The 25659-nt window shown below is 44.7% G+C and overlaps 2 protein-coding genes across 5 annotated transcripts in view; one reads left to right on the top strand and one right to left on the bottom strand.

Annotated features, from left to right (window-relative positions):
• Positions 1–6127: 6127 nt before the first annotated feature.
• Positions 6128–25659, top strand: part of WFDC5 (WAP four-disulfide core domain 5) — a 33088-nt gene continuing 13556 nt past the window's right edge. The window contains exon 1 of one of the 4 annotated variants that reach the window (XM_072801189.1): positions 6128–6387. The gene's annotated coding sequence lies outside the window, so the exon portion shown is untranslated. Of the gene's footprint in view, positions 6467–25659 lie in introns of all 4 variants that reach the window. The other 3 variants (XM_072801187.1, XM_072801190.1, XM_072801188.1) reach the window with 3 other exon arrangements.
• PI3 (peptidase inhibitor 3) lies at positions 20574–22153 on the bottom strand. Its single transcript, XM_072801182.1, has 3 exons — positions 21998–22153; positions 20954–21199; positions 20574–20744 (listed from the first exon to the last, which is right to left on the bottom strand). The coding sequence occupies exons 1-2, from the start codon at positions 22074–22076 to the stop codon at positions 20955–20957; spliced, it is 324 nt and encodes a 107-aa protein (XP_072657283.1). The 5' UTR covers positions 22077–22153; the 3' UTR covers positions 20574–20744; position 20954.

Raw genomic sequence — 25659 nt, 5'->3', positions numbered from 1 at the left:
ACAGTATTTGTCTTCATCTGCTTTATTCCACTTAGCTTAATGCCCTCAAGGGCCATCCATGTTATCACAAATGGCAAGATTTCCTTCTCGTTTTTTAATGGCTGAGTAATATTCCATTGTACATGTGTACCACGTTTTCTTCATCTGTTCATCTCTCAATGGACACTCAAGTGGTTTCCATGCCTTGGCTACAGTGAATAATGCTGCAGTGAACATGGGAAGGCAGATATCTTTTTGAGATAGTGGTTCAATCCCCTTTGGATATATACCCAGAAGTGAGATTGCTGGATCATGTGGTAGTTCTATTTTTAGTTCTTTCAGGATTCCTTATACTGTGTTCCATAGCGGCTGTATCAATTTACATTCCCACCAACAGAGCACAAGGGCTCCCTTTGCTCTACATCTTGCCAGCATTTGTTATCTCTCGTTTGTTTTCTGGTTTTGATGATAGCCACTCTATCAGGCATGAGGTGGTAGGTATCTCATTGTGTCTTTGATTTGCATTTCCATGATGGTTAGTGACGTTGAGTACCTTTTCAGGTACCTGTTAGCCATTTCTATGTCTTCTTTGGAAAAATGTCTATTCAAGTTGTCCAGATTATTATTATTTTAAGATTTAATTTATTTATTCATGAGAGACACACAGAGAGAGGCAGAGACATAGGCAGAGTGAAAAGCAGGCTTCCTGTAGGGAGCCTGATGCAGGACTCGATCCCAGGACCCCGGGATCATGACTAGAGCCAAAGGCAGAGGCTCAACCACTGAGCTACCCAGGTGCCCCCAAATGATGATAATGATGATGATGATGATGATGATGATGATGATGATGATTTTGCTACTGAGTTACAGGAATTCTTTATATATTTTGGATGTCAACCACTTTATCAGATATATGGTTTACAAAGATTTCCTCCCATCCTGTAGGTTACTTTTTCATTTTGTTGACTGTTGATTCTGCTGTGCAGAAGTGTTTTAGTTTGATGTAGTCCCAATAGCTGATTTTTGCTTTCATGCTGTTGGCGTTGTATCCAAAAAATCATGGCCAAGACTGACTGAAGGTTTTTCCCTATATTTTGTTCTAGTAGTTTTATGGTTTCAGGTCCTATGTTTAAGGTCCATTTCAAGATAAGTTTTGAGTGGTGCAGATAGGGGTTCAATTTCATTCTTTTTGCATCTGGATATCCAATTTTCCTAACATCATTTATTGAAAAGATTATCCTCTCCCCATTGAGTATTCTCAGTTGCCCTGTTAAACATTAGTCAACCATATATGCAACCATCCATTTCTGGGCTGTCATTCCATTGGTTCATGTGTCCACCTTCATGCCAGTAATATGTTGGTTTTTTTCTATGCTCAGTGTGAGGCTCAAACTCATGACCCTGAGATCAAGAGTCGCTTATTACACTGACTGAGCCAGTCAGGCACCCCAGCAATATGCTGTTTTTATCCCCGTGGCCTTACAGAATAGTCTGAAATCAGGAGGGGTGATACCCCTAGCTTTGTACTTTCTCAAGATTGTTTTGATTCTTCAGGGTCTTTTGTGCTTCCATAGGAATCTTAGGATTGTTTTTTCCATCTCTGTGAAAAATACCATTGGAATTTTGATACACATTGTTCTGAATCTGTAGATGGCCTCAGAGAGTATTTTATTTTAACTATATTAACTATATTAACACTATTTTAACATTTTAACAATATTAACTCTTCCAACTCATGAACACAAGATATCCTTCTGTTTGTGTCTTTCTCAATCTCTTCCATCAGTGTCTTATAGTTTGCAGTGTACAGATCTTTCCCTTCCTGGTCAAATTTATTTCTAAGGTATCTGCTCCTTATCCTTTACACTCCCCATGCTTTTGCAGGGAGGCCGCACAAGTGCCACATGTGCCGCACAAGTGGCACTTGCCACTCACTTCCTCCACCCAACCACTAGATCAATGAAACTGGATATGAAGAAGAAACACATTTACTTATTCATTTTCTAACCAATAGGCATTTCCAGAGTGTCTACTGTATGCAAGTCCTGTCTTGGCTGCTAAGGATACTCAGATGAATCAGGCCAAATCTGAACCCAGAGAAGGTACTGGTGATAAAACCATGTCTTCATCAAGGAGCTTTGGAAGTTCTTGGGCTTAGTGGGGAAAGAAAATTCAGAGAACACTTACACCAGAGATTAGTCTGTAGAGAGAAAAGCAGGTCAGAGCTATAGTGATAGAACTAGCCAGGTGACATCCAAGTCCATAGGCACCCCTAGCCACCAGTCCCCAGAATTGCCTTAGGTCAGGCAGAGATAGAGAATGATGGTGGCATAGTTAAATGAGCACTGTTCATGAGGTCAGGACACTGAGTTCAAATCCTGGCTTTTCACTGCATCAGGGCCTTAGTTTTCCCATCTGTAAAATCTGGCCATTGGACTAATCCAAGTTGCTATTTATATTCTGGTGGTCCTATTGGGTTTGTCCTTTGGTATCAAACTAGAATCCATTCAACCTGGGGAATAACCATACCAACAGCCCTCCATGTATAAGTGCTTTATAGCATACAAATTCCCTGCACCACTGTTACCTTGAAGGACATGGTTATGTCCATTTTAATAGTGAAGAAACCGATTGTCACTGAGTCTCAGAGAGGTAGGCCACTTGCCTGAGGCAATAGCAAGTCAGAGGCAAAGCTGACATTTAAACCTAGGTCTTTGCCCAGCTTCTTCCTCCCATGGCCCAGGTCAGAGAGATTCAGGCAGAGAAGCACTGGGGCAGGAGATGTGCTAGGTCCTGTGCCTGGAGGACAGCAAAAGGTGGTGTTGAAAGGCAGAGGTGCTGCCAGCCGTTGTATGTGAGGCAGGCCCCCCACCCCCGCCCTGCAGAGTGCCAGTGGATTTAGGCCACACTGGGGGAGGGTGATGTCCAGTGGGTCCTGCATCTGAGCCTACCTAGTTCGTCTTACCTTCCACAAGGACAATATACCACTTTCTGCTCTTGCCCTTGTACTACTTTAGGCTGTGCCAACCCAGAGCACCATTTTTGCATAAGTTTGGAGGGTTGGGCATCCTACAAGTGCGTTTCACCACTGAAGACTTCCCAGGCTTCACCTGAACTGAACAGAGCAGGTCCAGAACTCAAGACTCTCCTGCTGTCAGGGACCAGCCTCGCCTCACCCTTCTCCCTAGAAGCCAGTCCCTCTCCCCTGCCCCCAGGATCCAAACTGAGGCTGAAAAGTCTCATAAAGGAAGGCCTGATGCCTTTAATCCAGTGGGCCCCCTGATGGACTGAATGGTAGGTGACCCTCAGTCCACAAGCCATCAAGAAGATTTACTAAGTTGGCAGCAGCAGAGGCAGAGCCAGGTTTTGTCCCCAGCCAGCTTCAGAAGGAGTCCTGTAGCACCCCAAGACTCTCTGTCCTCAGTCTCAGCCTTTGGCCCCTTCCTTGTAGACAGAACCTTCTTACTCAGGTTTGGAACATTTGTAGGATTTCTGTACCTTATACAATAAGCAGTAGGCCAGCATTGCTGCTTCTCTGAGCATGGCTGGTCACCCTAGCACAAACCCAAGGGCTGACAGACCTGGCACCAGTCAGGGTGTTATAGAGGTGCAGGCTCTAGCTTTCTCTTTCTGTGAAGAGAGACAACATGGACAAGGAAGGCGTGCGTCTGACAAGTGCACAAGAGCCCATCTTCTCAGGAAGTGAGACGAGTCCCCAGAAGCCAAAAGGAAGGTGGCAGGGATGGGGGGCAGTCATGACCCAGACAAGAGCCAGGGGACAGTGCCAGAGACAGCCTCATAGCTAGGCAATGAGAGTCACTGGCTCAGAAGGGAACTATGCATAGGGCTCACATTCGGGTGTCCCTGGCCCCCGGGAAAGACAGACACACAGAACAAGGAATGGTGGAAAGAGAGAGGGAGAAAATAAAGACAAACATCTGGAAACCTTATGATGAAAACTGAGAGTTAGAGACAAAGGGTAGGGAGACAGAGAGAGAGAGGAAGATAGTAAGATACAGTAATAAAGATTAAAATGAGCCAGGACCTAAAAGAAATGCAGATAGCCATCAAAAGGGAACGAGGTGAGGAATAAGAGCACAAGGAGATGTAGAGCATGAGGGTGAGCAGTGGGTTCACAGACAGATGGACGGAATATGGCAGACAGAGCTGTTTAGTCAAGGGATGATTTCACGTAGTTTGGACAGGCTCCCAGATGGAGCCCTCAGTGTTTGCCTCAATTCCCTTTCTTGCTGTGCCCAATGGAAAGACTTGATTGAACTCCTGACTTAGGAAAAAAAGAAGAGGTCACCCCCAAGCTAGCCAGGAGCCCAGCCATTTCTGACCTATTATTCAGAGAGACACAGGACTCGGGTGGCAGGTGACACTCATTCAGGCACTCTGTGTGGGTATGGCTGACCTTCTATATTGCCCTGTCTTCTGGAACTTCCTCCACCCCGCCCTACTCCTGCGAGGCAGGCAGCCTACCTCATGGCCTGATGGCTCTCCTCATCTCCCAGCGACCCCTCCCTGGCATTTCCCCCAATAGACTCTTTATGATCTAATCTCATCTTGACACCTGCTTTTCAGAGGCTCCAAAGAACATGCCCATCTATTTGCTGGGGCTTGAATTATTCAGGCAGTGAAGGGAAAAAAAGCGGGAGACACAAGAGTGTCAGAAAAGAAAGAACAAGTTTTTTCTCTGATACATATGACTACTGAATGAAGATAGTAATTAAATTCCCTTAGACACTTTAAAAATTAGAGTGAGGTCCCATATTTAAATAACAATTTTCATCACATACCTAAAATTTTAGCACTTGCGGTCATATAAACAATGACAAAATGTCAACTGAAAACCTTCTAGGCAATAGTGCCTTTACAAAAATTTGTTTCAGGTGTACGTGTCAAAGAAAAATAAATTTTTTAAAGATCACTCTCCCAGACCTGAAACCCTTGTGTGACCCCTAATTGAGACTGAATCACATAGCAAGAGGTGAGAAGATGCCAGGCTAAATAACATTTCATTATTAGGTAGACTAGGGGCTCAACCCCCAAACTAAGACTCACCTAAGGTAGCTAACCTGGGTCAGAGCTTTTCCTTTTCCTGATTGATGATGGTCCTAAATTTTAGACCCTAATGTCATAACTTAGAACTAAGGCATGGCCTGCTCCACTTCCAGCCCTAAATTCCGGACCTGGCCCTAGACCATCCTACTCCAAGTGTTAAGGCGGCCACAGCAGTACCACAGACGATGTAGCAGAAAAGCTTCCTCCTCCATCTCCAGGTAATGGAGCTACTGTTCACAGGATCCACACACAGAAGATATGACTCAAAAACATGCCCCTGGAACCTGACCAACAGAAAATCTGAGGGTCAGGAGACATTGAGAGTGAGAAACAGCAGAAAACGAGAAGTCAAGAACCAGCCAAAATTAAATATAAAAGGGTAGCCTGCTCCCTTCTTACAAACTCTAAAGGATCCCCCCAAAAGGCAGAAGACAGAGAAAGGGCAGGGTGGCGGGTGGATATCCAACAGTCTTAGATTTTCATGTAGATTTAAATAAGTCACACTTTATTTCTTTGCATTCTTTCATGTTAATAAGCATTTAACTCTCCATAAAAGGACGTTTGGTGAGTGAGGAGAGCCTGGAGGAAGAACTGGGGATCAGTTATCCAAGTCTGAGCCTGTCGGATGGGTCTTCTCAGGTCTGGTTAAGAAGGGGTTTCTACCTGGGGAGAGAGGAGGGACTCAGATGTGAGAAGGTGCAAAGGGGTGGGGGTGCAGAGGGCAGGAGGATGTTCACTGGATCCCAAGACCACCCTGGTCTGCATCCTGCTGGGTACCCTCCTCCCAGGAGCGCCCAGATGTGCTGCCCAGGAGTCAGGAACAGGGGACAGGGAATTCTAAGAGCCATCCTAAGGAATTAGAATCTTCCAATCCCCTTACCTGGAAGTTGAAATGTGGAGATGAAAGTGATTCATTATCATAAACTGTAAGAAAAAAACAATGGCAGTTGAACACAATAAAAATTCAGTAACAGTCGAGGGATAATCTTGTGGATCATCTTGTCCGAACGGCCCCATCGTTCCGGTGCCCGTCACACGAAGTGGACTTGTGTGCCCTTTGGAGGAAGGGGCCCTGGGCAGGCCGACCTGGGCAGCAAGCCCAATCTCAAGGCCCACCCCAGCTGGGAAGAGCTCTGATCGCAAAGACTCCTAAGAGCAGCGTCAGTGCCAGGACACCTTGTTCTTCGGGAACATTCCCGGCGCAGCCCGAGGGCGGCTGTTGGGGGAGTGGGGGGCTCTCACCTCAGTCCAGGCTGAGCCAGGGCTCCAGACACTGCCGCCTGCAGTTGTAGAAGCAACACTTGCGGTCCGCCTTGCAACCTCTGTCACGATAGCACAGAGGTAAGAGGACGAAAGGGCACTCGTGTAAAAACTCCGGGCAATATCCAGGCTTCTGCACAGCTGAGGAAGAGGCCACAGGGTGAGTTGGGGGCGCCGGGGCGTCGTGGCCGGGCACCGGCGCCAGCAGGTCCCCGGGACCGCTCCGAAGGGAGCCCCCCCCCCGCCGCCCGCGGGCCCCCTGCGCCCGGGGACACGCACCCTTCCGCCGCCCCCGGCCCCAGGGCTGCGCCGAGGGGAGGCCGAGGAGGAGGAGGAGGAGGACCGCGGGCAGCGCCGCGGGCCGGAGCAGCTTCATCGCGCCGAGCCTGTGCGCAAGGTGCGCGGGGATTCTTGGCCTATATCGCCTCTGGCGGGGGCCCGCCGGCAGGGGGCGCTGTGACCCCCGGGGTCCGAGGTCCCCGGTGCCTCCCTCCCACCTGGAAAAGGCGGGGGCTTCCTTCCCGCCCCCAGCCCCGCTCCAGGAGAGGCCTTGCAGTCCCCCGGGCGCATAGGAGGGTCGGGGCTGGCCTGGCCCTTAATACTTCTTGCTTTAAGGAGAGGATTTTGAAGCCTTATAAGAGAGAACCGATTTTCCCAGGGCGATTCCTTAGGTCAGATAAACTCCGCTAAGTGTCCGGAACAATTTAAAGCCCAGCCCACTGGAGCCCCTGCCTTGGGCTCAGGTCACGATCACCGGGTCCAGGTCATGATCACCGGGTCCTGGGATCCAACCCCACGTAAAGTCTCCTGCTCAGGGGGCATCTGCTTCTCCCTCTGCCCCTCCTCCCCCTGCTCCTGTGCACACTCTCTCCCCCCCCCAAAAAAAAATAAATAAAATCTTTAAAAAATATAAATAAATAAAGCCCACCCCCTCCCAGCAAACTTCAGAAATGGGTACATTTGAAGAGCTTACTTTGAAAAGATGAACCTGTGAAACGCACACAAAGACAAGGCAAGAAAATGAGCTGTTAGCAAGATGCTATCTAGACCTACAGAGACCATCAAGACCATCAAGACCATCTAGACCTCTGGCGTCAGGCACCAGAGGCAGAGCTGGAAGTCGAACGATGTTTTGTGCCTTAACTCCTGTCTTTATGCCTCCATGACTTTGTATAAACTTCATTTGCTGATACGATCTAACTGGAGGTCCCTTTGGAACGTGAAGTCCAGGCCTGAAGACCCTGCTAGCTCTCCCTGCCCTCCCATAAAAGTGTGTGTTGTTTCTGCTTGCTTGGTGGCAAAGAACATACCCATCTTAAGCAATGGGAAGAAACAGGTGTCTGGATGCTCACAGGAGAATCCGCACCAGCTGTGGGAGACAGAGCTGCTGAAAAGGCTCAGTCCCTGGAGCGGCAACTCTTTACATCTATTCCTTTCTTTGCAGTGCTATCTCATAGCTACCTCCTGGCATTTTTCCACTGTGCATCTTCCTTTCTAGCTCTAGCTTGGCCTATCCTCTGTGAAGTTTTTGTCCTCGTTTAGAAAAAAAAAAAAAGATTCTTTCCAATGGGTTTAGCAGGCAAATAACATAAAAGTGTCTGCATTTTTATTCTCAGGATTTTTGTTTGCAGTCCCACATGCCCACTCATGACCTTTCTATTTTTAAAGAAACTTGATATTCACTGCAGTTTTATGCTACCAAAACATGACAAAGGTATGACATGCAAAGGAAACTATATGTCAATCTTATTATAGATGTAAGGCAAAAACCCTAAGGAAAATATTAGCCAGTGAATTTTGTCCTATATAAAAATGGTGATGCATCATAAACAAGTGGGGACTTATTTCAATCATTTGTGGTTGATTTAACATTCAAAAGTCAGCCAGTGGAATACTCCTTACTAATAAATAAAGGGGAAATCCTATGATAATCTCCACATCAGCAGAATATGTAAAAAATCATGTATCTATTAATGATAGAAGAGTATAATGGTACAGGATTAGAAGTTCACTGAGTTCCTTTGATAGCAAGCCTCTATAAAATCCCTGCTACAGAATGATAAAGACTACTCCTCCATAAAAGCTGTTAGAATACTAACAAATATTGTCAAAATCAACCTTTTCAGAACTTTAGAACTTACCCAAGGCTTCCAACAATCCATGAAGTGTTTATTCAAGAGGAACAGGTGCATCTCAGCAAGAAGAAAGAGCTTTGTGGCAATTTGACGTGCCCCACTCATATCCCTTTCTTCCTGGCTGGGAGGTAGCCTTGAGGGCAGCAGGCTCGCATTGCAGGAGGTGTGAAAACGGGCAGCATAGCTGTCACCAAAGTACAGAGTACCTTTGATGCTACTCAAAAACTCTATCACCAAGAAATTGTCACGATTTGACCAGGCAATTTCATAAAAAGAGCCTTTTTTTATTTCACCCAACTCAGAGCTTTTCTTTGTGGTCAATCCTCTCCCTGAGTCAATTTGTTTGGCATTATGGCATCTTCAGACAGTGAGACCAATTGGAGCTAGTGAAAGGCTGAGCAAAAAACATAAAAAGAAGTGGGGAATGAGATGTCTAGGAGGTTTTAAAGCTTTCTATCCTGTTCATGGGAATTCGTGGGAATTCTTGGGAATCTAGAAGGCCACAAACACATGTGGGATTGTGTATATGCCTAAGTGCTGTGTACATGTGATTTATATATTGGCCCCATCCTTCAACTTGATTAAGATTGTATGACTTATTATGATTGTCATGTACTTGCTGTTGGGTTGGATACAGTCACTACCTTGGGATCTATCTTGGTGTTTGCCTTGTGGTATATGATTGAGTGATTCTCTACCTTGATATTAGTCTGGCATGTCACTGCCCTTAGACTATGCCCTTGTTCTTGATTAGGATTTTTTGTCTGATAATGATCATTGCCATATACTTGCTTTATTTTATTTTATTTTTTTAAAGATTTTATTTATTTATTCATGAGAGACAGAGAGAGAGAGGCAGAGACACAGGCAGAGGGAGAAGCAGGCTCCATGCAGGGAGCCTGACGTGGGACTCGATCCCAGGTCTCCAGGATCACACCCTGGGCTGAACATATACCTGCTTTAAAGTTGGGGTATAATAACTGCCTTTGGAGCCAACCTCTTGTCTGCCTTTTTTGTCCAGAATAGTGTGGACCCTGTTCTGTTTGGAAATCTGTATAATCCATCTGGTAATTAATAATAAGAATGTCTGGCCTTAATAATCTCCAAAGTTCCCTTCCATCTCTTACCCCTCCCACCTGCTCCCCGCCAACTCATGATGTTCCCCCAGAGGGTTGTGGCTTGGGTTGCAGCAGCAGAATTCATTCCCATCGGGGAAAAGAATATGTGCCTGAATAGGTTCTCTGCTAGCACCCAGAATATCCTTAAAAGCCGTTCTCCTTGACAAGCTTTTCCTCAAGCCCACCTCCTACACTTACCACTGAGTCCCATCATAGCTACTTGGTTCTCAAAAATGAGCAGAGAAAGGAAAAAGATAGTATACTTCATTTTGCCAGAAGAGCCTTGGCTGAGAGCTGAATTGGGTTTCTCATGTATGCCTTCCTTGATTGTATGTGCCAGGGGTTAGCTGAAGTCACAAAAGACATTGCCCTTTCTTAGCTTATCAATAAATGCTACCTTCCTCAGTCCTGCTCAATAGGGGACATTGTCAGAGTTCCCAGGGACTTTGTGCATGGACATGATGTCAGAGGCCTTTGTCTTCCCCTATAAGCTCCAGCAAATCTTTATCAATACTCATAGGTCATCAGGCTAAGCCTTCTGTATTTATAGAAAAAATTCAGTCCAGAGAAGAGAACTTACTTCAGGTTACAAAACTAATCCTTCCATGATGCCATCATTTAAATACTCCATCACAAGTATAAGCCTGTACTTCTCCTTGTTTCAAAATGGGCTTGAGATAACATTCTATTTTACCTGAGAAGGAATAGTCATAGGGAAGAAGATAAGTCCGCTTCACAAAATGCCAAGTCAGCCATTATCATGAGGTTGTGGTTGATTTAACATTCAAAAGTCAGCCAGTGGAATACTCCTTACTAATAAATAAAGGGGAAATCCTATGATAATATCCACATCAGCAGAATATGTAAAAAAGACATTGAAGACAGTGCAACTTTATGGAAGCCAAATAAAGAAGGTTTCAAGAAGCAAACAGTATGTGCCAATTACAAAACTGGCTGTGAGGGTCATCAGGACAAAGACTGATATGTACCCAAAGTTTTTACTGTCTTCGGTGGCTGCTAGTAACTTTAATTACAGAAGATTAATACTGTTGCTATGTTGAGTTGTCAGTTGGAAGATAGAGAATAGAAGTAGCATTTTCAAGAAGTCTGAATTTGCAATGGAGTGGGGGTCTGGACCATACCTGTAGATAAGGTGAGCTCCAGAGATTTGCAAAGTTTGGGAGGAACTTAACATGTTTTAGTGGTGATGGGAATGAGTGTTGGATAAAAAAGTAAGAGTGTTGGTTTTCTTATTGGATTCTTTTCAGTCTTTCCCCTTTTTTTTTTAACCAAACGACAAAATTAATTTTTTAAAAGATTTTATTTGTTTATTAGAGAGAGAGAGACAGAGAGACAGAGAGCATGAGTAGGGAGTGGGGCAGAGGGAGATAGAGAAGCAGATTCCCCACTGAGCAGGGACCCCGATGCAGGGCTTGATCCCAGGATCCTGAGATCATGGCCTGAGCTGAAGGCAGACGCTTAACTGACTGAACCACCCAGGTGCCCCCAAAATTAATTTTCTAACAAAAAATTTCCTACATAAATAGTAAACAGCTACAGCCCAATAGTCTGTGAGGAATATTTGCCACCACCAATGAATTCATTAATATATTGAGAGAGGATACAAAGAGAATATTCCCAACTTATCTAGAGAAGTACAGTTTTCTGCAAATGTGAGAAGATCTTTAATAGTCTAAGTGCATTCCTTTACTTTGACCCATGAAAATTGGCTTGTGGGCAGACCACAGGACCAGTGAAGCATCCCAAGAGTGACCTTGTATGCATTCAGAACACATGGAAGGTGGTTCTGGAGGAAGGATGGCTTGAAAACATATTTCCAATCATTCTATACTAAAATCCTAATCTCCCTGTAAGAAATGCCATGTGTAAGAGAAAAAGGGAAAGACCAACTGAGTTTTTATGTGAGGAACATAGAATAAAAATTTCTAAGTTGTCAGACATAAGGCATGTGAGCTACATGGTTCCACTTAGCCATTCCGAGCTCCTACCAAGGTTATGTGTGTGCCCCAAGGGTAGTAGTATCAAGAGCTGAGGGGCAATATTTTCCTGGGGCAGAGACCTGAGCAGATAAGGTTGAAATGTTCCTGAACTATAACTGCCTACAGTACCTACTGTGCCCTAATTACCTATGCACTCCTTCCCACTATTCCTTCAAGAAATGCCAGAAACCACTCTATTCCAAGCTGACTAGTAGAAGAAAAGATCTGATAGCATTAATCCTATTTATGGGCCAAAGAACAAAACCTCTGTCTAATCCTGTGTGCAGAAGATACAGATAAAACAGAGGGACTGAAGATTTGCAAAACAAACCAGACAATTGCAAACAAAAAATAGCATAAGATAATGATACTCATATTAGAATAGGGTTCAATGAAATTTGGGGGGAAAAGTATTTCAAAATTAAAAAGGAATATATTGATAAAAATGAAAGAGTCAGTGCTTTCAAAAGCAGAAAAATGGATAATTCACCTATGAAAATAAATAAAACTTGACCCATAATTAAAGAAGTTCAAGGGCAGCCCCGGTGGCGCAGCGGTTTAGCGCCGCCTGCAGCCCAGGGAGTGATCTGGAGACCCTGGATCGAGTCCCACGTCGGGCTCCCTGCATGGAGCCTGCTTCTCCCTCTGCCTGTGTCTCTGCCTCTCTCTCTCTCTCTCCCTCCCTCTCTGTGCATCTCTATGAATAAATAAATAAAATCTTTAAAAAAAAAAAAAAAAAAAAAAAAAAAGAAGTTCAAGTTAAAACAAACATGATTCCTTTTTTTATTGGGGCCTATGAGACTGGTTTCCCACCACTGATTTTGGGTAATTCTATCTACCACTGGCCTCTGTCTCGGGTACTGTGAAATGAGTGGCTTGGTCTCTTAGGACCTTTCTTGCTTGAGAAAGACTCCAAGTGTCTAAGCAAAGATCTCTGCCTGGTGAGGAGCAAATTGGCAAAAGAAGAGCAGGAAGGTCATTGGAAGGACAATGAAATGATACAGAACACCTCATGATAATGGCTGACTTGGCATTTTGTGAAGCAGACTTATCTTCTTCCCTAACCTACATTGTATTTGACTCTGTGCTTTGGCTTGAGTCATCCCATCACCGTGGAGTGCCTGCTATGAACTTGATTTCTGGTTCAGGTAAAATGAATAGATCAGCAAGGGACTTTTTTTTTTTTTTTTTTTTGAAAGGCTAACCGTCTTTGAGGGTTTGTGAACATCCAATGGAAAGAGAAAAAAAAAAAAAATAGTGCCAAAATAGGTAGCTCCCAGCCCAGTTGTGCTCTTGACTCCTAGTGTGAACTTTGATGGCTCCACAGTTTTCCCACCTGCAGGATGAGGGTGCGTATCTGGATTATGTCAAAGGGGACTTCCAACTCCACATGCAGTGGAAGGTTGTGGTCCAGGGCATCTGTGACAAGCTGAGAAGCACATGGTGTCTATACATGATCCTTGTCATTCATGAACTCCTCGGGGCAGACACACATGGCTGGCTAGAACAAAGTGTCCTCATCTGAGGAACTTCTGGACAAGGAGAGCCTAGGAAGTGGCCAAAGGATGTGCAAAAATGATCAGTGACTCTGGATCCTCAACCCCCAAAATGCACACAAGGCCTGCCAATATGATATCAGGATTTTATCTCAGCCCAAACCTCCTCAGCTGCAAAATGCTGTGTCTCTGGCAGAAGCATGTGAGCTGCTCCCAGTTAATTGCATGCCTTTTGACTAGGCCTCCCATTTGGGGCACGGCCACCAGCATCTCTGGGTAATTTCAGTAGTATCATGTGGCCTCCCACATCATGCTTGCTCCCTCTCCTCACCACTACACGTAAAGTTGAAAGTGTCTTTATGAGGCAGTAGGTGGTTTAGAGAATGCCAGCCCAGAGGCCTCGGAGGCCCTATTGCTTCAACCCCCTTCCTTTTTACATTTGGTTAAACTATAGGCTGGAAGCTGAGGCCAGACCCAGAGCAAAGGGGATGGTGCTCACAGTGGGAATGGGAGTGGTTTAGACAATGTTCATTTCCTGACAGCTAAGCATACAAACACCATTCCTATAATTAGGAAGTCTCCTGCTGGGCTAGTGATGGCAGTGGGAGGCTGAGCTCAGGTCCCCCACAGATGAAGGAAAGTCCGGATGCCTGCTCTCTCTGTCTTCTCTGCAGCCACCACATGTGCACCAGTACTGGTTCAAACAATGCAGGCACGGACTGTCGTGTGAGGCTTAGTGGTTGTAAGCAGCAGACACAGAGATAGGAAGATGCAAGAATTTATTGCTGCAGCCGATAGCCACAGCATCTCACCTTTCAGGAAGGGGAGTGAATGTGTTGGTGGCCAAGGCTTTGGCAGTGTCTGCTGACAAGATGTGACATCAGCTTGCCTGGAGGCCGCAGTGCTGTGCTTTATTGTGACTCGGGAGTAAAAGATCTTGCATGTTTTAAAAGTAAAAGACAGATGTTACTGAAGAATTAGTGTCCCCATAAAAACACTAGGTTACAGACTGGGGAAGACCAAGCATCACACAGCATGGAAAAATTGAGAATGTAACTGGAGTTAGAATAGGGTCAGAAAAGTGATTCAGGTTTATTTTAAGTGACTTTGTGAAATAAGTTACCACGGAGGGAAACACTGGTATCAGAGCTGTCTTGCTGTCTAGCTTAGTATGAGAAGGCATTTTCCCAGGACGTTCCCTTGGGGACCAGGGAGTGTGGTCTCTGTCGCCGAGGCTATAACATTTATGGCGTTCCCTTTGTGGGTGTCAGCTTAAAAAGTTGCATGGGGGAGTTTTGAACCTTATGGAAATCCACAGAGGAGAGGCGACTTAGTGTTTGTTGACTGCCCACTCTGTGGAATTCCCTTCTTATACGTTTGGCACCTTTCTTTTTGAGTCTGTTTTGAGTCTGGTTGAGAGCCAGAGACGCCCTCCCATGGTAGATAGTGAACAAACAGGCTCATTTTCATTCACCCCAGACACCTAGGGCTGCTCAGCAAATCTGATCCTCCTGGCACTTCAGATCTCCCCGAGTGACTCCAAGCAGCAAGGATGAAGGGGGGTTCTTTCCCAGGGCCACATCGTCGCATTATCCACAGCAGCACGCGTCAGGGGCACTGGTGGCCATAGCGAGTGTGCAACAGCCGCGTGTCCACATCACACAGTCGTGGAGCTGTGCTTCTGGCTGTGGTCATGCTGCTGAATTCGTTCTTACGATACCCCCGAGCCTGAATTTTCATAATCCCTGGAGCCACGTTTTGCAGATTGGGTTCTTGGGGAAGCAGGAGCTGAGACAGAGCAAGGGGCTCAAGTTCCTTTGCAAAATGCCACTAGTGAAAAGTACCAGAGAGAAGCAGGGCTGGGCACAGACAGAGAGCCATCGCTATGCCGCCAGCCTCCCTGGGAGCTCTGGAGCAAGTGTTTTCCATTAAAGGAGTCATCGCTTGGGCAGAAAGCACCAGGGCGTTACCCCATCCCTGGCTGGGGGTCCCCCACTGGAGCACTACGCCTGTGCCTGAGAAGTGCTCAGCTGTGCATGCTCGCTGCAGCTGGGAGGACAGGGGCTCCTGGAGGGGAATCTGAGCTGCACCTGTCGCAGTCAGACCCAGTCTGTGGGGTGCGTGTCTCTGCACACACGGGGGCACAGCTCCTTAGGGGGCCGGCGCTCTTCCAGCAGGGAAGTGGGGCGAATTTCAGTACCAGCCCCTGCAGCTGGCGCCAGGCCCGTAGCCGCTCCCCCTGGTTGCCCTGCTGGTCACTCCATTCCGCGGCTTCCTTGTCCTCAGCTGCCATCAGTGTTACACTCTGTGGCTTACCTCCAGGGGGTGTGACCCAAACCCTCCTGAAGGGTCACCACACCCAGCTCGGGCCAGGGCAGCTGCACTTGTCCGTTCGCGGTGGCACAGGAAAGATGCCACCGAGAAACTCTGTTCTGTGCCTTTCCTCTGGGCAGCTTCCCTGCCGTTCGCTGGCTCTGCCTGTCCTGTCCTCACTGAGCTCCTGTCTAAGTTTAGGAAAAATCTTTTTGGATTGGTTTTGCAGATCAGCTCCTTAAGAGCCTACACTGGAATTCTGATGTTGGTGCCTTGCCCCACTCTCTAACGCTGACACATCACCAGCCTTGAAAATAACAGCCCAGCCCTGCATCAAGGAAGATAGTGGCTGGTCCCCTCTGTCCTCACCCTAACAACCACACATGCCACACCCAGCAGCGTCCTCTCTCCCTCCCACCCCTCCTCACCCTCAGGACAGCAGCCAGAAAGGGGTGAGGAAAGAAGCTGGTCTGCCAAATGGTCTCAGGATGATTGTGTCTCTCTCACTACTGGTTTCTACTGTGGTGCTTCATTTTATTTATTTCTGCGTCCTTTCTTTTTATCTAGGATAAGTAGGTAGAGGTTTGTCTATTTGGTAAATATTTTTTAAAATAAGATTTTGATTTATTAATTCTAGCTACTGTTTTCTTATTCTCAACCTTATAAATGTATTATTTTACCTTTACTATTATTACTTTTTTAGGTGTCCTTTGGTTTACTCTTTTTTTATTTAAGATTTTATTTATTTATTCATGAGAGACACAGAGAGAGAGAGAGAGAGGCAGAGGGAGAAAGAAGCAGACTCCATGCAGGGAGCCCAACGTGGGACACGACCTGGGACTCAAGGATCACGCCCTGGGCTGAAGGTGGCACTAAACCACTGAGCCACCCAGGCTGCCCTTTCTCGGCTTTTTTGATGTAAATTTTGATGTACTTATTTTCATCATTTTGTTTTATTGATTGAAGTATTTCAGAATACTCTCCTCTGATCTTCTGCATCCCTGTTTTTTTGTTGTTCATGCAAATAGTTTTACAGAGATAGTGTGTTAAATTCTAGTGCTAGTGAGCTGTAATCTATATCTCCTTTATATCCTATAGTTACTTCTTTAAAAAAAAACTGAAGTGTGGTTGACATACAATATAATATTAGTTTCAGGTGCACAATGTAGTGCATTCACAACTCTGTACATTATGCAATGCTCACCACCATAAGAATAGTCACCACCTGTTGTACAGTGTTACAAAAATGTTATTGACTATATTCCCTATGTTGTGCTTTTCATCCCCGTGACTTCTTTATTTTACACCTGGAAGTTTGCACCTCTTAATCTCCTTCCCCTGTTTTGCCCATCTCCCACCTGGCAACACCAGTTTGTTTCTGTATTTATAAGTCTGTTTCTGTTTTTTTGTTTGTCCATTTGTGTTGCTGTAGTTACTTCTTTGTAAAGGAGAAGAGTATATGTGTTATGTGGTGCTTATATGCTTAAAATGCACATCTTTACCATGAATTGTGGTTATTAACATTAAAAGTATCCTTCTGACAATTTGAGTAACAAAATAAAATGCAACCAACATATAAAATGTCTGTAAGTCCACATTGATATAGTTAAGTGAAAAAACAAGAATAAACAAATATCCCATAAAGAATAATTCCAAGTAATGTCTTGAGCTTCCTCCTCCTCAAGGAGTATATTAAGTGTGGGATATGCATACTAACTTTCTCCCTGAGAGAATAATGTGGAAAGAGGAAGGAAAAAGAGTGACTTTACAGTGTAGAAGCCTGGCAAACCAGACAGCCCAATGATGAGCGATAAGTCAAGTTGCTAGTATCTATCCTTCGCATGATGTGATGAGAAAGGCACTTGCCCTTAGTGGCCTTCCTTCAAAAACCCATAACCCCAGTCTAATCATGAGAAAAAACATCAGACCTACCCAACTGCCTAATCAGTGCCTCTCTAAACTGTCAAGGTCATCAAAACAGGGAATCTGGTCACAGCCAAGAAGAGTCTAAAGACCCCCAATGGCTAAAGGTTACATGGTATCCTGGGTGGGATTCTGAAAAATAAAAAGAACATAAGGCAATATAAATAAAGTATGGACTTTAGTTTTCAGTAAAGCATCAATAATGCTTTATTAATCATCACACCTGTACAAGAAGTGTTTTGTTAATACTAGGAGGAACGGTGGGCTAATCCACAAGATGCTGTGCTCTACTCAGACTCTCTTCTGGTATTTTCACACTTAATGGAGACATCTTCTCTGGGAATGATTTTAGTTCAGTCCTAGGCCCTCTGCTTCTCTCCTCTACTTGACACAGATATTTCTGGACCTCACTTTGCTCTCTGAAATGGGTAGAGGTAAGAGTTCAAGAGATACCTCTTTGAAAATCAAGAGTCTTTTCAGCAAAGGCAATAGGAAAGTTTTGCAATTCCCTGACCTCTGACTATATTGATGCCAAGGGGGTTCTGTGGTTTTCTTTTTGTCGTTGAATTCTGTAGTTATGAAAGAATGTACTTGAGGGATGCCTGGGTGGCTCAGTGGTTAAGCATCTGCCTTTGGCTCAGGTCATGATCTCGGGGTCCTAGGATCGAGTTCCATATCAGGCTTCACGTGAGGAGCCTGGTTCTCCCTCTGCCTATGTCTCTGTCTCTTTCTCTGTGTCTCTCATGAATAAACAAATAAAATCTTTAAAAAACAAAAAAGAATGTACTTAAAGATTTAAATTTATAGGGATACCAGCTACCCTGGAAGTCTGGCAAGTTTTTTCCCCTAGTTTTAGTGAGATGTGAGTGCCCATTGACAGATGAGTGGATGATGGAATATCATTATATATATATTTATATATGATGGAATATTATCCAGCCATATAAGAACAGGAATTCCTGGATTTTTGACAGCATGGATGGAACTTGAGGGCATTATGCTAAATGAAATCAGTCAGAGAAAGGCAAATACTGTATGATTTCACTTAGGTGGAATCTAAAAATATCAACTCATAGAGAAACCCAGAGTAAAATGGTGGTAGCTGGGGCTGGGAGGGTAGGGGAAATGGTCTGGTCAAAGGGCATAAATTTTCAGTTAATGTGGAGCATGGTGAATACAGTCAACAATGTGCTGTACCCTTGACAGTCGCTATCAGAGAAGAGCCTTAATGTTTTCACCACCACAACAAAAAAATGGTAATTATGTGACCTGAAGGATTTGTTAGCTACCCTCATCGTGGTAAACATTTTGCAATATATACACGAATCACATAATCACAGGAACACCTTAAATTCCACCATTTGTTGATTTTATCACAATAAAGCTGGGGAAAAAAATAAATTGTAGAGATAAATGTTACTATCTTCACCATGTGGCATCTTCCTATTCAGGAGCACAGCATTTATTCAAGCTTTTTTATGTACCTCTCAAAAAGTTGCATAGGTTTCTTTTTTAAAGTTTCTGCCTGCCTCTTGTTATATTTATTTCAAGAAATGGTATGATTTTTGTTGGTATTTTAAGTGGAATTTTACTTTTTTTAATTAAAATTTTAGTTAACATATAGTGCAATACTGGTTTCTGGAGTAGAATTCAGTGATTCATCACTTACGTACAATACCCAGTGCTCCTCACAACAAGTGTCCTCCCTAATGCCCATCGCCCATCTAGCCCATCCCCTACCATCAACTCTCAGTTTGTTCTCTATTGTTAAGTGTCTTATGTTTTGTTTCCCTCTCTCCTTCCACTCTTTCCTTCGTGTTCATCTGTTTTTTTAATTCCACTTATGAGTGAGATCATATGGTATTTGTCTCTGACTGATAGAAGCGGGATTTTAAATTTTGTATTTTGATTCTTGCTTGTTTTACTAAAAATTGGATTTATCATGTACAAACTATGTGATTTTGGATGGGGACTGCACCTCTTGTGGCTTCAATCTTCTAACAAAATTAAAGACATGAGATTATACCCATGTGAGAGGGTTCTTATCCAAAATAGATAAGTCGGTACATATAACACAGTTAGCATAGGATCTGGAATAGAGAAATTGTCAATACATGAACTAATCTGACCGCCAGTGGTTTATTTTGTACTTGTCAGGCCAGAAGCTTAGGCACTGTTCTTGGTTACTTTCCAGAATGTCCTAGTATCACAGCTCCAGGGCAGTGCAGCCAGTCCTCTGGAGAATGAGAGGGAGCCTTGGCTTGCATGCTTCTGGAAGGGGCAAAGGACACAGAGCTCCCTGCTCTCTTACCCCAAGTCTCTGCCCTCCACCTCCACTCACATCAGGAACCCAATACAAAAAGAAGAGTTGTCTCAGGGCCAGGATGTCAGGGCTAGACTATACTTCCCAAATAATTACACCCTACCCCCTCAAATTGAATAGACAACTGAGGTTCAGAGAGGGAAAGACATTTGTCTGAGGTCATCCAGCAAGTGAGGAGGCTGGGCTGGAATGAGAACACAGGTCCCCTGACTCCCAAGCCTGTGCTCTTTCAATTCCATCCCAAATTCTCCTCCTTTTGTGAGAGCGTTCTTGTTCTAGATTAGTGGAACAGGTGGGTCAACAGCAGAGCCACGAGGTCACTTGGGTTTGCCTAACACACACCCTCGACGATCTGCACCATACATGTCTGCCTGCCCCCACCCTGTACGTCTCTAGAGGACAATATTCACCACCCACACTAAAGGATCAAGGACTTAGTGCGTCCTGTCTCCTCACTCACACTTAAAATAGAAAGCTAGGAGCTTAACCCAAAGGAATTATGTGTCGATGGAGGCATCTCAAGCATGAACAAGTGAAATGCTTCCCAGGTAGGCATTTTCCAGCCTCTCTCTATGGCATCTTGAGAGGATGTGGGTCCCTGGGGAACACGAAAGGAAAGGAGGGAGCTTTATCCATAGGGTTGGTTGGTCATCCTGGCAGGTCTGGCAAGAACCAGATCAGGACTCAGTGGTGGACTGGAGGGGGAAGGAACGGCCTGCAGTTTGTGTCACGTTTTGTTTTTCAATTCTCTGGTCTCAGGCCAAAGGCAAAATCCCCTGGTGAAATGCAGACTCTGGTTCTGGGATCCATTAGTGGACTTCTAGTGTTAAGGCCTAGGAATGGGCCTCTTGTCTCCACCCCTGCTCTCTTTTCCATTCCACTGGGGAGAGGGAGTCTCAGCTCCTCACCATCTTCCCAGGGCTCCGCAGAGCACAGAAGTAATGGAAGCCACAAGCAAATGGAGCCAAAAGTGGTCTTTTATTGCCAAGTCAATGAGGGAGACAGCAAGCCCGGGCTTGGGCCTCCTGAGCGAAAGAGAGGCAGAATGGCCAGGGAGAGGACCATGCGACAGGGGTGGGGCCAGCAGCCCTGGGGACTTCACAGGTGCAGTGAGGATGGGCTCCACCTGGCTGGAAGAGAAGAGAACCAGAGAGGTGACACAGCAGGTCAGAGGGCTCAGAGGCAGGGGAGGCAGCCCTCTCAGGACTCAGTCATGGGCTCGGAGATGCTGGGTCTCTGGGTCACCTCCCCACAGCCTCTCTGTCACCCACGGGGTCATTCCCCATTGCTCAGCCTTCTCTGTGCCCTCCGGGTCCCCATCCCTCCACCTGCCTCTCACCTCACTGGGGCTGCAGGCAGGCCAGCCCACAGGGGCCCTTGCAGCACTTCCTGGCCCCTGGGCACTCGGTGTCGCTCAGACAGCGGTTCGGGGGGTTCAGCATGGCGCACTGGATCAGAATAGGGGGGCAGGAGCCAGGCTTAGTGGACACGGGACCTTTGGCTTTGACCGGATCTCGACCTCTAACCGGATCTTGTCCTTTGACCGGAACACGACCTCTGTCCGTGCCTGATCCTTTAGGAAGAACTGTTGAAAGAACGAATGTGGCCACATTGAGTTGCCTGGTGCCTGCTTCACCATCTAGTCTTCCCTCCATGGTCAGCCCCTGCTCACAGCAGGGTTTCCCTAACCGAGGCCTGAGGTAGGACAGGGTCACCTGGGCCAGCTGGGGTCTGTGCTCCAGGAAGACTGTGCTTGGGGATTGGGGGAGAGGGTCTACAGGCCCCCCACACAGTGCCCTTGGCTGTCCATTTCTCCACCCACACCCTCCATGTCACATCCTCTCAGGAGCAGAAGTCAGACTGGGGTGACTCCTAGAGCTGTCCTTGGGGTAGGGGGAAGAGCCTGAGACAAACACCAGGAGACCCCAGCTCCTTCCTGGCTCTGGAGATTGTCGGTTCAGTCAATGTCCTCCTTAGTAAAATGGAAGTGGGGAGGTGTCCTCCAACTACACGATTTCTGAAGCCTTGTTGGTGTGTAACTTCCTTTGAGAGGCTGATTTCTCAGGTGCTGTCAGGGTGCAGACAGGAAAGGGCCAGACCCTACACTCAGGCCCAGATTCCAGGGGCTCCTCCCTTCACTGTACATTCTGCCCAGGTATCAACACCTAAGGCCAAGACCACATAGCAACACTCCTTCCAGCAATGGTCCTGAGATCTCAATCCAGTGTGGAAAGCACATCGATTCTACTGGACACTAATTGCTCTCTCTGGATACAATGGAAGCCATCACAGACCCAAGTGTGAGATCCAGCCCAGTCTGCTGGCCCAGAGTGCTCTCTGGCAGGACCCAACACAGCCTCTCCCAGGCCACTTGTCTACCTACCTCCTGTGACAGCTGCCTGTGCCGCCAAAGTCCCCAGGATAAGGAACACTGCCAGGACCAAGAAGCTGCTGGGCCTCATGTTGTCAGGAAGCTGTGTGGCTAAGAGCTGAGGCCAACCAGTTTTATGCAGCCCAGCATGGCCTGGTGCCAGGGGGGTGGGTCTGGGGTTATCTATGGGACAAGACCTACATTTTACCAGGAAGGATCCACCCCTATCCTGGAAGGGAACTTGGGACTTTCCCCAGGGATTGTTCACAGAGAAAAATGGCAGACACTGTGTTACATCACCTCTAACAGCCCCAAGAACTGTCCCACTTTCTCACAGAGGAGGAGGGCTGGGTGATGGGTCCAGTGTTCTGATTTCAAAGCCAGGATTTCCCCATTACTCTCTGTTCCCGTAGCCACACCCAGACCTACCCTAACAGTTCACCCCTCCCAGCATCCTTCATGCCCTCCTGGCCCTGAGGAAAACTCCCAAAGGGAAATTTGCCCTGAAAATCAAAGAACACATCACTATACTTTGTCATTTCATGAGTAGTCTCTGAGATGCATCATGGACGTAATCGGGAAGGCGGGATTCTAGATCTCACATAGCAACTCTAATTAAAATAATGCTGGTGGAAATACAGGTCTCAAAAGAAAAAAGTTTGAATTATAGGCTTGTGTAAAAGGCTCAAAACTAAGGAAAACTAATAGATTTTCTAGGCAGACTTATATATGTGGTACAACTCATTTACTCAGGGGGTGGATAAAAATGAGGAAGCTATAAACATGAAATCTAGAATAGTGGTTAACTTTGGAAGTGAAGCAAGAAATGTTTTGGATGGGTGAGAAGGACTCAGGTTGGTTTAAGATCTTGGTTCTTGGTAACATTCTAGTACTTTGGTTGATTGATGATTTCTCGGGTGTGTGTGTGTGTGTGTGTGTATTTTCTGAGGGGTAAATCATTTATGGATTACCTTCACTTTCCATAAACCCACACTCCTGTTCTCTTAGGTGGTTTCAGTCTTTTACTGTTACAAACTATACCTCTTGTGGCTTTTTGCATTAACTTGTAAGCTAGAGTCCTAGAAGTAGGTTTGCTGGTACAAAGATTAAATGCATTTGAAATTATTTCCCAGCTTATTGTGGTATGATTGACAAATGAATTACATATACATTTAATGTGTACAATATGATGTTTTAAGATGCATGCATATTATGAAAAGCTGACTACAATCAACCTAATGAACATATCCATCAACTCATATAGTTACCATCTTTCAAATGCTTTTGAAATTTTTATAGTCTTATCTTATGTCCCTTGATGGGGGTTGTGGATGAAACACCTGTGTACGTTTAGGCTCTGGCACAGACAGTGTGTCTAATTTGGAGATTTTTATCAGTCTGATAGGTGAGAAATCATACCTTATTGATGTTTTTAATTAGCATTTCTCTCACTTTCATTTTTGCATATGTTAGAAGCCACTTACATTTCTTTTTCTGAAAGCTTCTTTTCCTTTGCTTACTTTTTTTATAGATTCATCGGTCTCTTCTTCTTAATTCTTAAGCATTCTTTATATATTATGGATAAAGGTCTTTTGTGGTATGGTTTGCAAATAAAAAATTTAACATTCTGATACCTGCTCAGAACAGCTTGGGGTGGCCTCCTTTCCTCATCTTATCTGAACATTACCTCCTATCGTTTGGCTATTTTGCACATAGTAAGAGCATGTTTTTAATATGGTTATATTAAACAAATCTGGCTATGGTTATATAAAGGAGGCTGCACATCATATTAATACAGGTTTACTGAAAAGTTGATGGGGGAATAGACATTAAGAAGGTAGAAGGAGAAAAAAGGCAAATAAAAAAAAAACAAAAAAAGTATTGCTTCACCAAAAAACTTATCATGTCTAATGTGATCCTATTATATTTATAAATATATTAGAAAAAGAATGAATATCACTAGATCTCTGTGTACTGAATTCTAGCACTATTCATGAATCTTACCAAAAGGAAAACAAGTTAGAAAGTAATATATGTGTTTGATAATACTTCAGTAGAAACACACACTGTTTATTAATGTATGAAGAGAAGAAAGGGGTGAAGGAATACACACTATGCTGTTAACATTGCTTACATCATGGTGATGGGATTGGGGAAAAAAACAGATGAGTGGATTTTGCTTTATATATACCAGTTTCTAATTTTTTCACTTGTCACAACAAAAAGTCACTATTGTGATCTGAAATATCAAAGAAAATTATAATCCGTAGAAAAAAGAACTCAAAGAATCCAGTGAATAAAGAAAACAGCATAATTGACAGTTATAGCTAAATAAACAGCTAGATACATGTAACCATGAGTACCAGTGTTCAGAAGGGATGCTTAATATTCAAGTGTCATAACGTAAAAATGTAATAGTGTGTGTCAGGTATGATTCAGATGCAGTCAAAAGAAATCCTTGTCAAGCAGAAAAAGAATCCAGCTATTTATTGTATGAATGCATGTGATTATAAAAACCTGAATCATGCCTGCAGTCCTGCATGCGGAAAAATCTGGGACAGATAGTCACTGACTTTCCAACTGCTGTAGGAAGATGTGCTGGGAGATTTGGAGAGAGAAAAGAAATAGGAAATGCACCCCAGAAAAGAGGAGGCATATTTAGGAGAGAGGTTATCATCTGGAAATGTTGGAGCAATATCTCCTTGGCCATGGCTGATGGTAGGAGCCCCCCTATTTCAGACTAGTACCCAAGGATCAGTCCAAGTATTTAAGGAACTGATGAGCACTGGGTGTTATTCTGTATGTTGGCAAATTGAACACCAATAAAAAATAAATTTATTATTAAAAAAAAAAAAAAAAAAGGAACTGCCCGTGACTGTAGCAAGGGAAGAGGGAGCCCTTGAGCTAAGAAACTAGGAAACCCATTCTAACTTCCACCACTCCTACTCAGGTAATATAGTCCTTTCGGTAGCTGGTCCGTGAAAATCTACTTATTTTTAAAATAAGAAAGAATTGAGGAAAATATTTTTTAAATAAAAGCAGGCTCGAGTCTATGTACTGAAAGTTCACACTGTAGTAAACACAAGAGGTATGTGAGTAAAATGTCTGGGCTGCAAAGATGGCTACAGAAGCCTCCAGGAAGCCAACGCCCCTCGAAAAAAACAAAAAGAGAAACAAAATTGAAAAAAAATCAGACTGAAGGACAGCCAGGAAACAGCAGAGCAAAACTTAAAGGCACCCAAGGAAAGAAAGTATGCACTGAGGATTTTCTTTTTTCACCACGAGTTTGTCCTGGAAGTAAAAAGACTACAAGAATATATTTCTGGAAGTGCAAGAACACAAGTGATGTTATTTCTAAGAGCTTTCCTGAGCAGTTTCTAAGGGAAGGTTGGTAGAAATTACCAAAATGACAACAGTTGAGTGCTGGACATTTTAACTGTGAGACTAAGTAGTAGCAAATAGTATGTGGATATGCCAGGCTGTGAAAATGTAGAAACAGTACAATTTCTATCAAATAGGAGGACAAGGGAGAAGGAAGATGGATAAAAGAGTAAGCTCACTGATCACTTTATATATTACAGTTTCAAGTCAAAGGATATTTAAAACATGCTTCAAGAGAATTGACCACTTTTGTGCGTCAGTGTTCACTCTCGTTACAGTGAGAAGACCGCCTG

This window comes from Canis lupus, chromosome 26, assembly GCF_048164855.1.
Source record: "Canis lupus baileyi chromosome 26, mCanLup2.hap1, whole genome shotgun sequence".
NCBI lineage: Eukaryota > Metazoa > Chordata > Mammalia > Carnivora > Canidae > Canis > Canis lupus.
The sequence above is the reverse complement of the archived record's forward strand: the minus strand, read 5'-3'. Positions and strand labels throughout refer to the sequence as shown.

Coding starts and splice junctions, on each gene's coding strand:
- PI3 (XM_072801182.1), bottom strand. CDS start 22,076: ATGAGGCCCAGCAGCTTCTTGGTCCTGGCAGTGTTCCTTATCCTGGGG. Junction 21,200..21,997: donor ACAGGCAGCTGTCACAGGAG/GTAGGTAGACAA, acceptor TTCTTTCAACAG/TTCTTCCTAAAGGATCAGGC.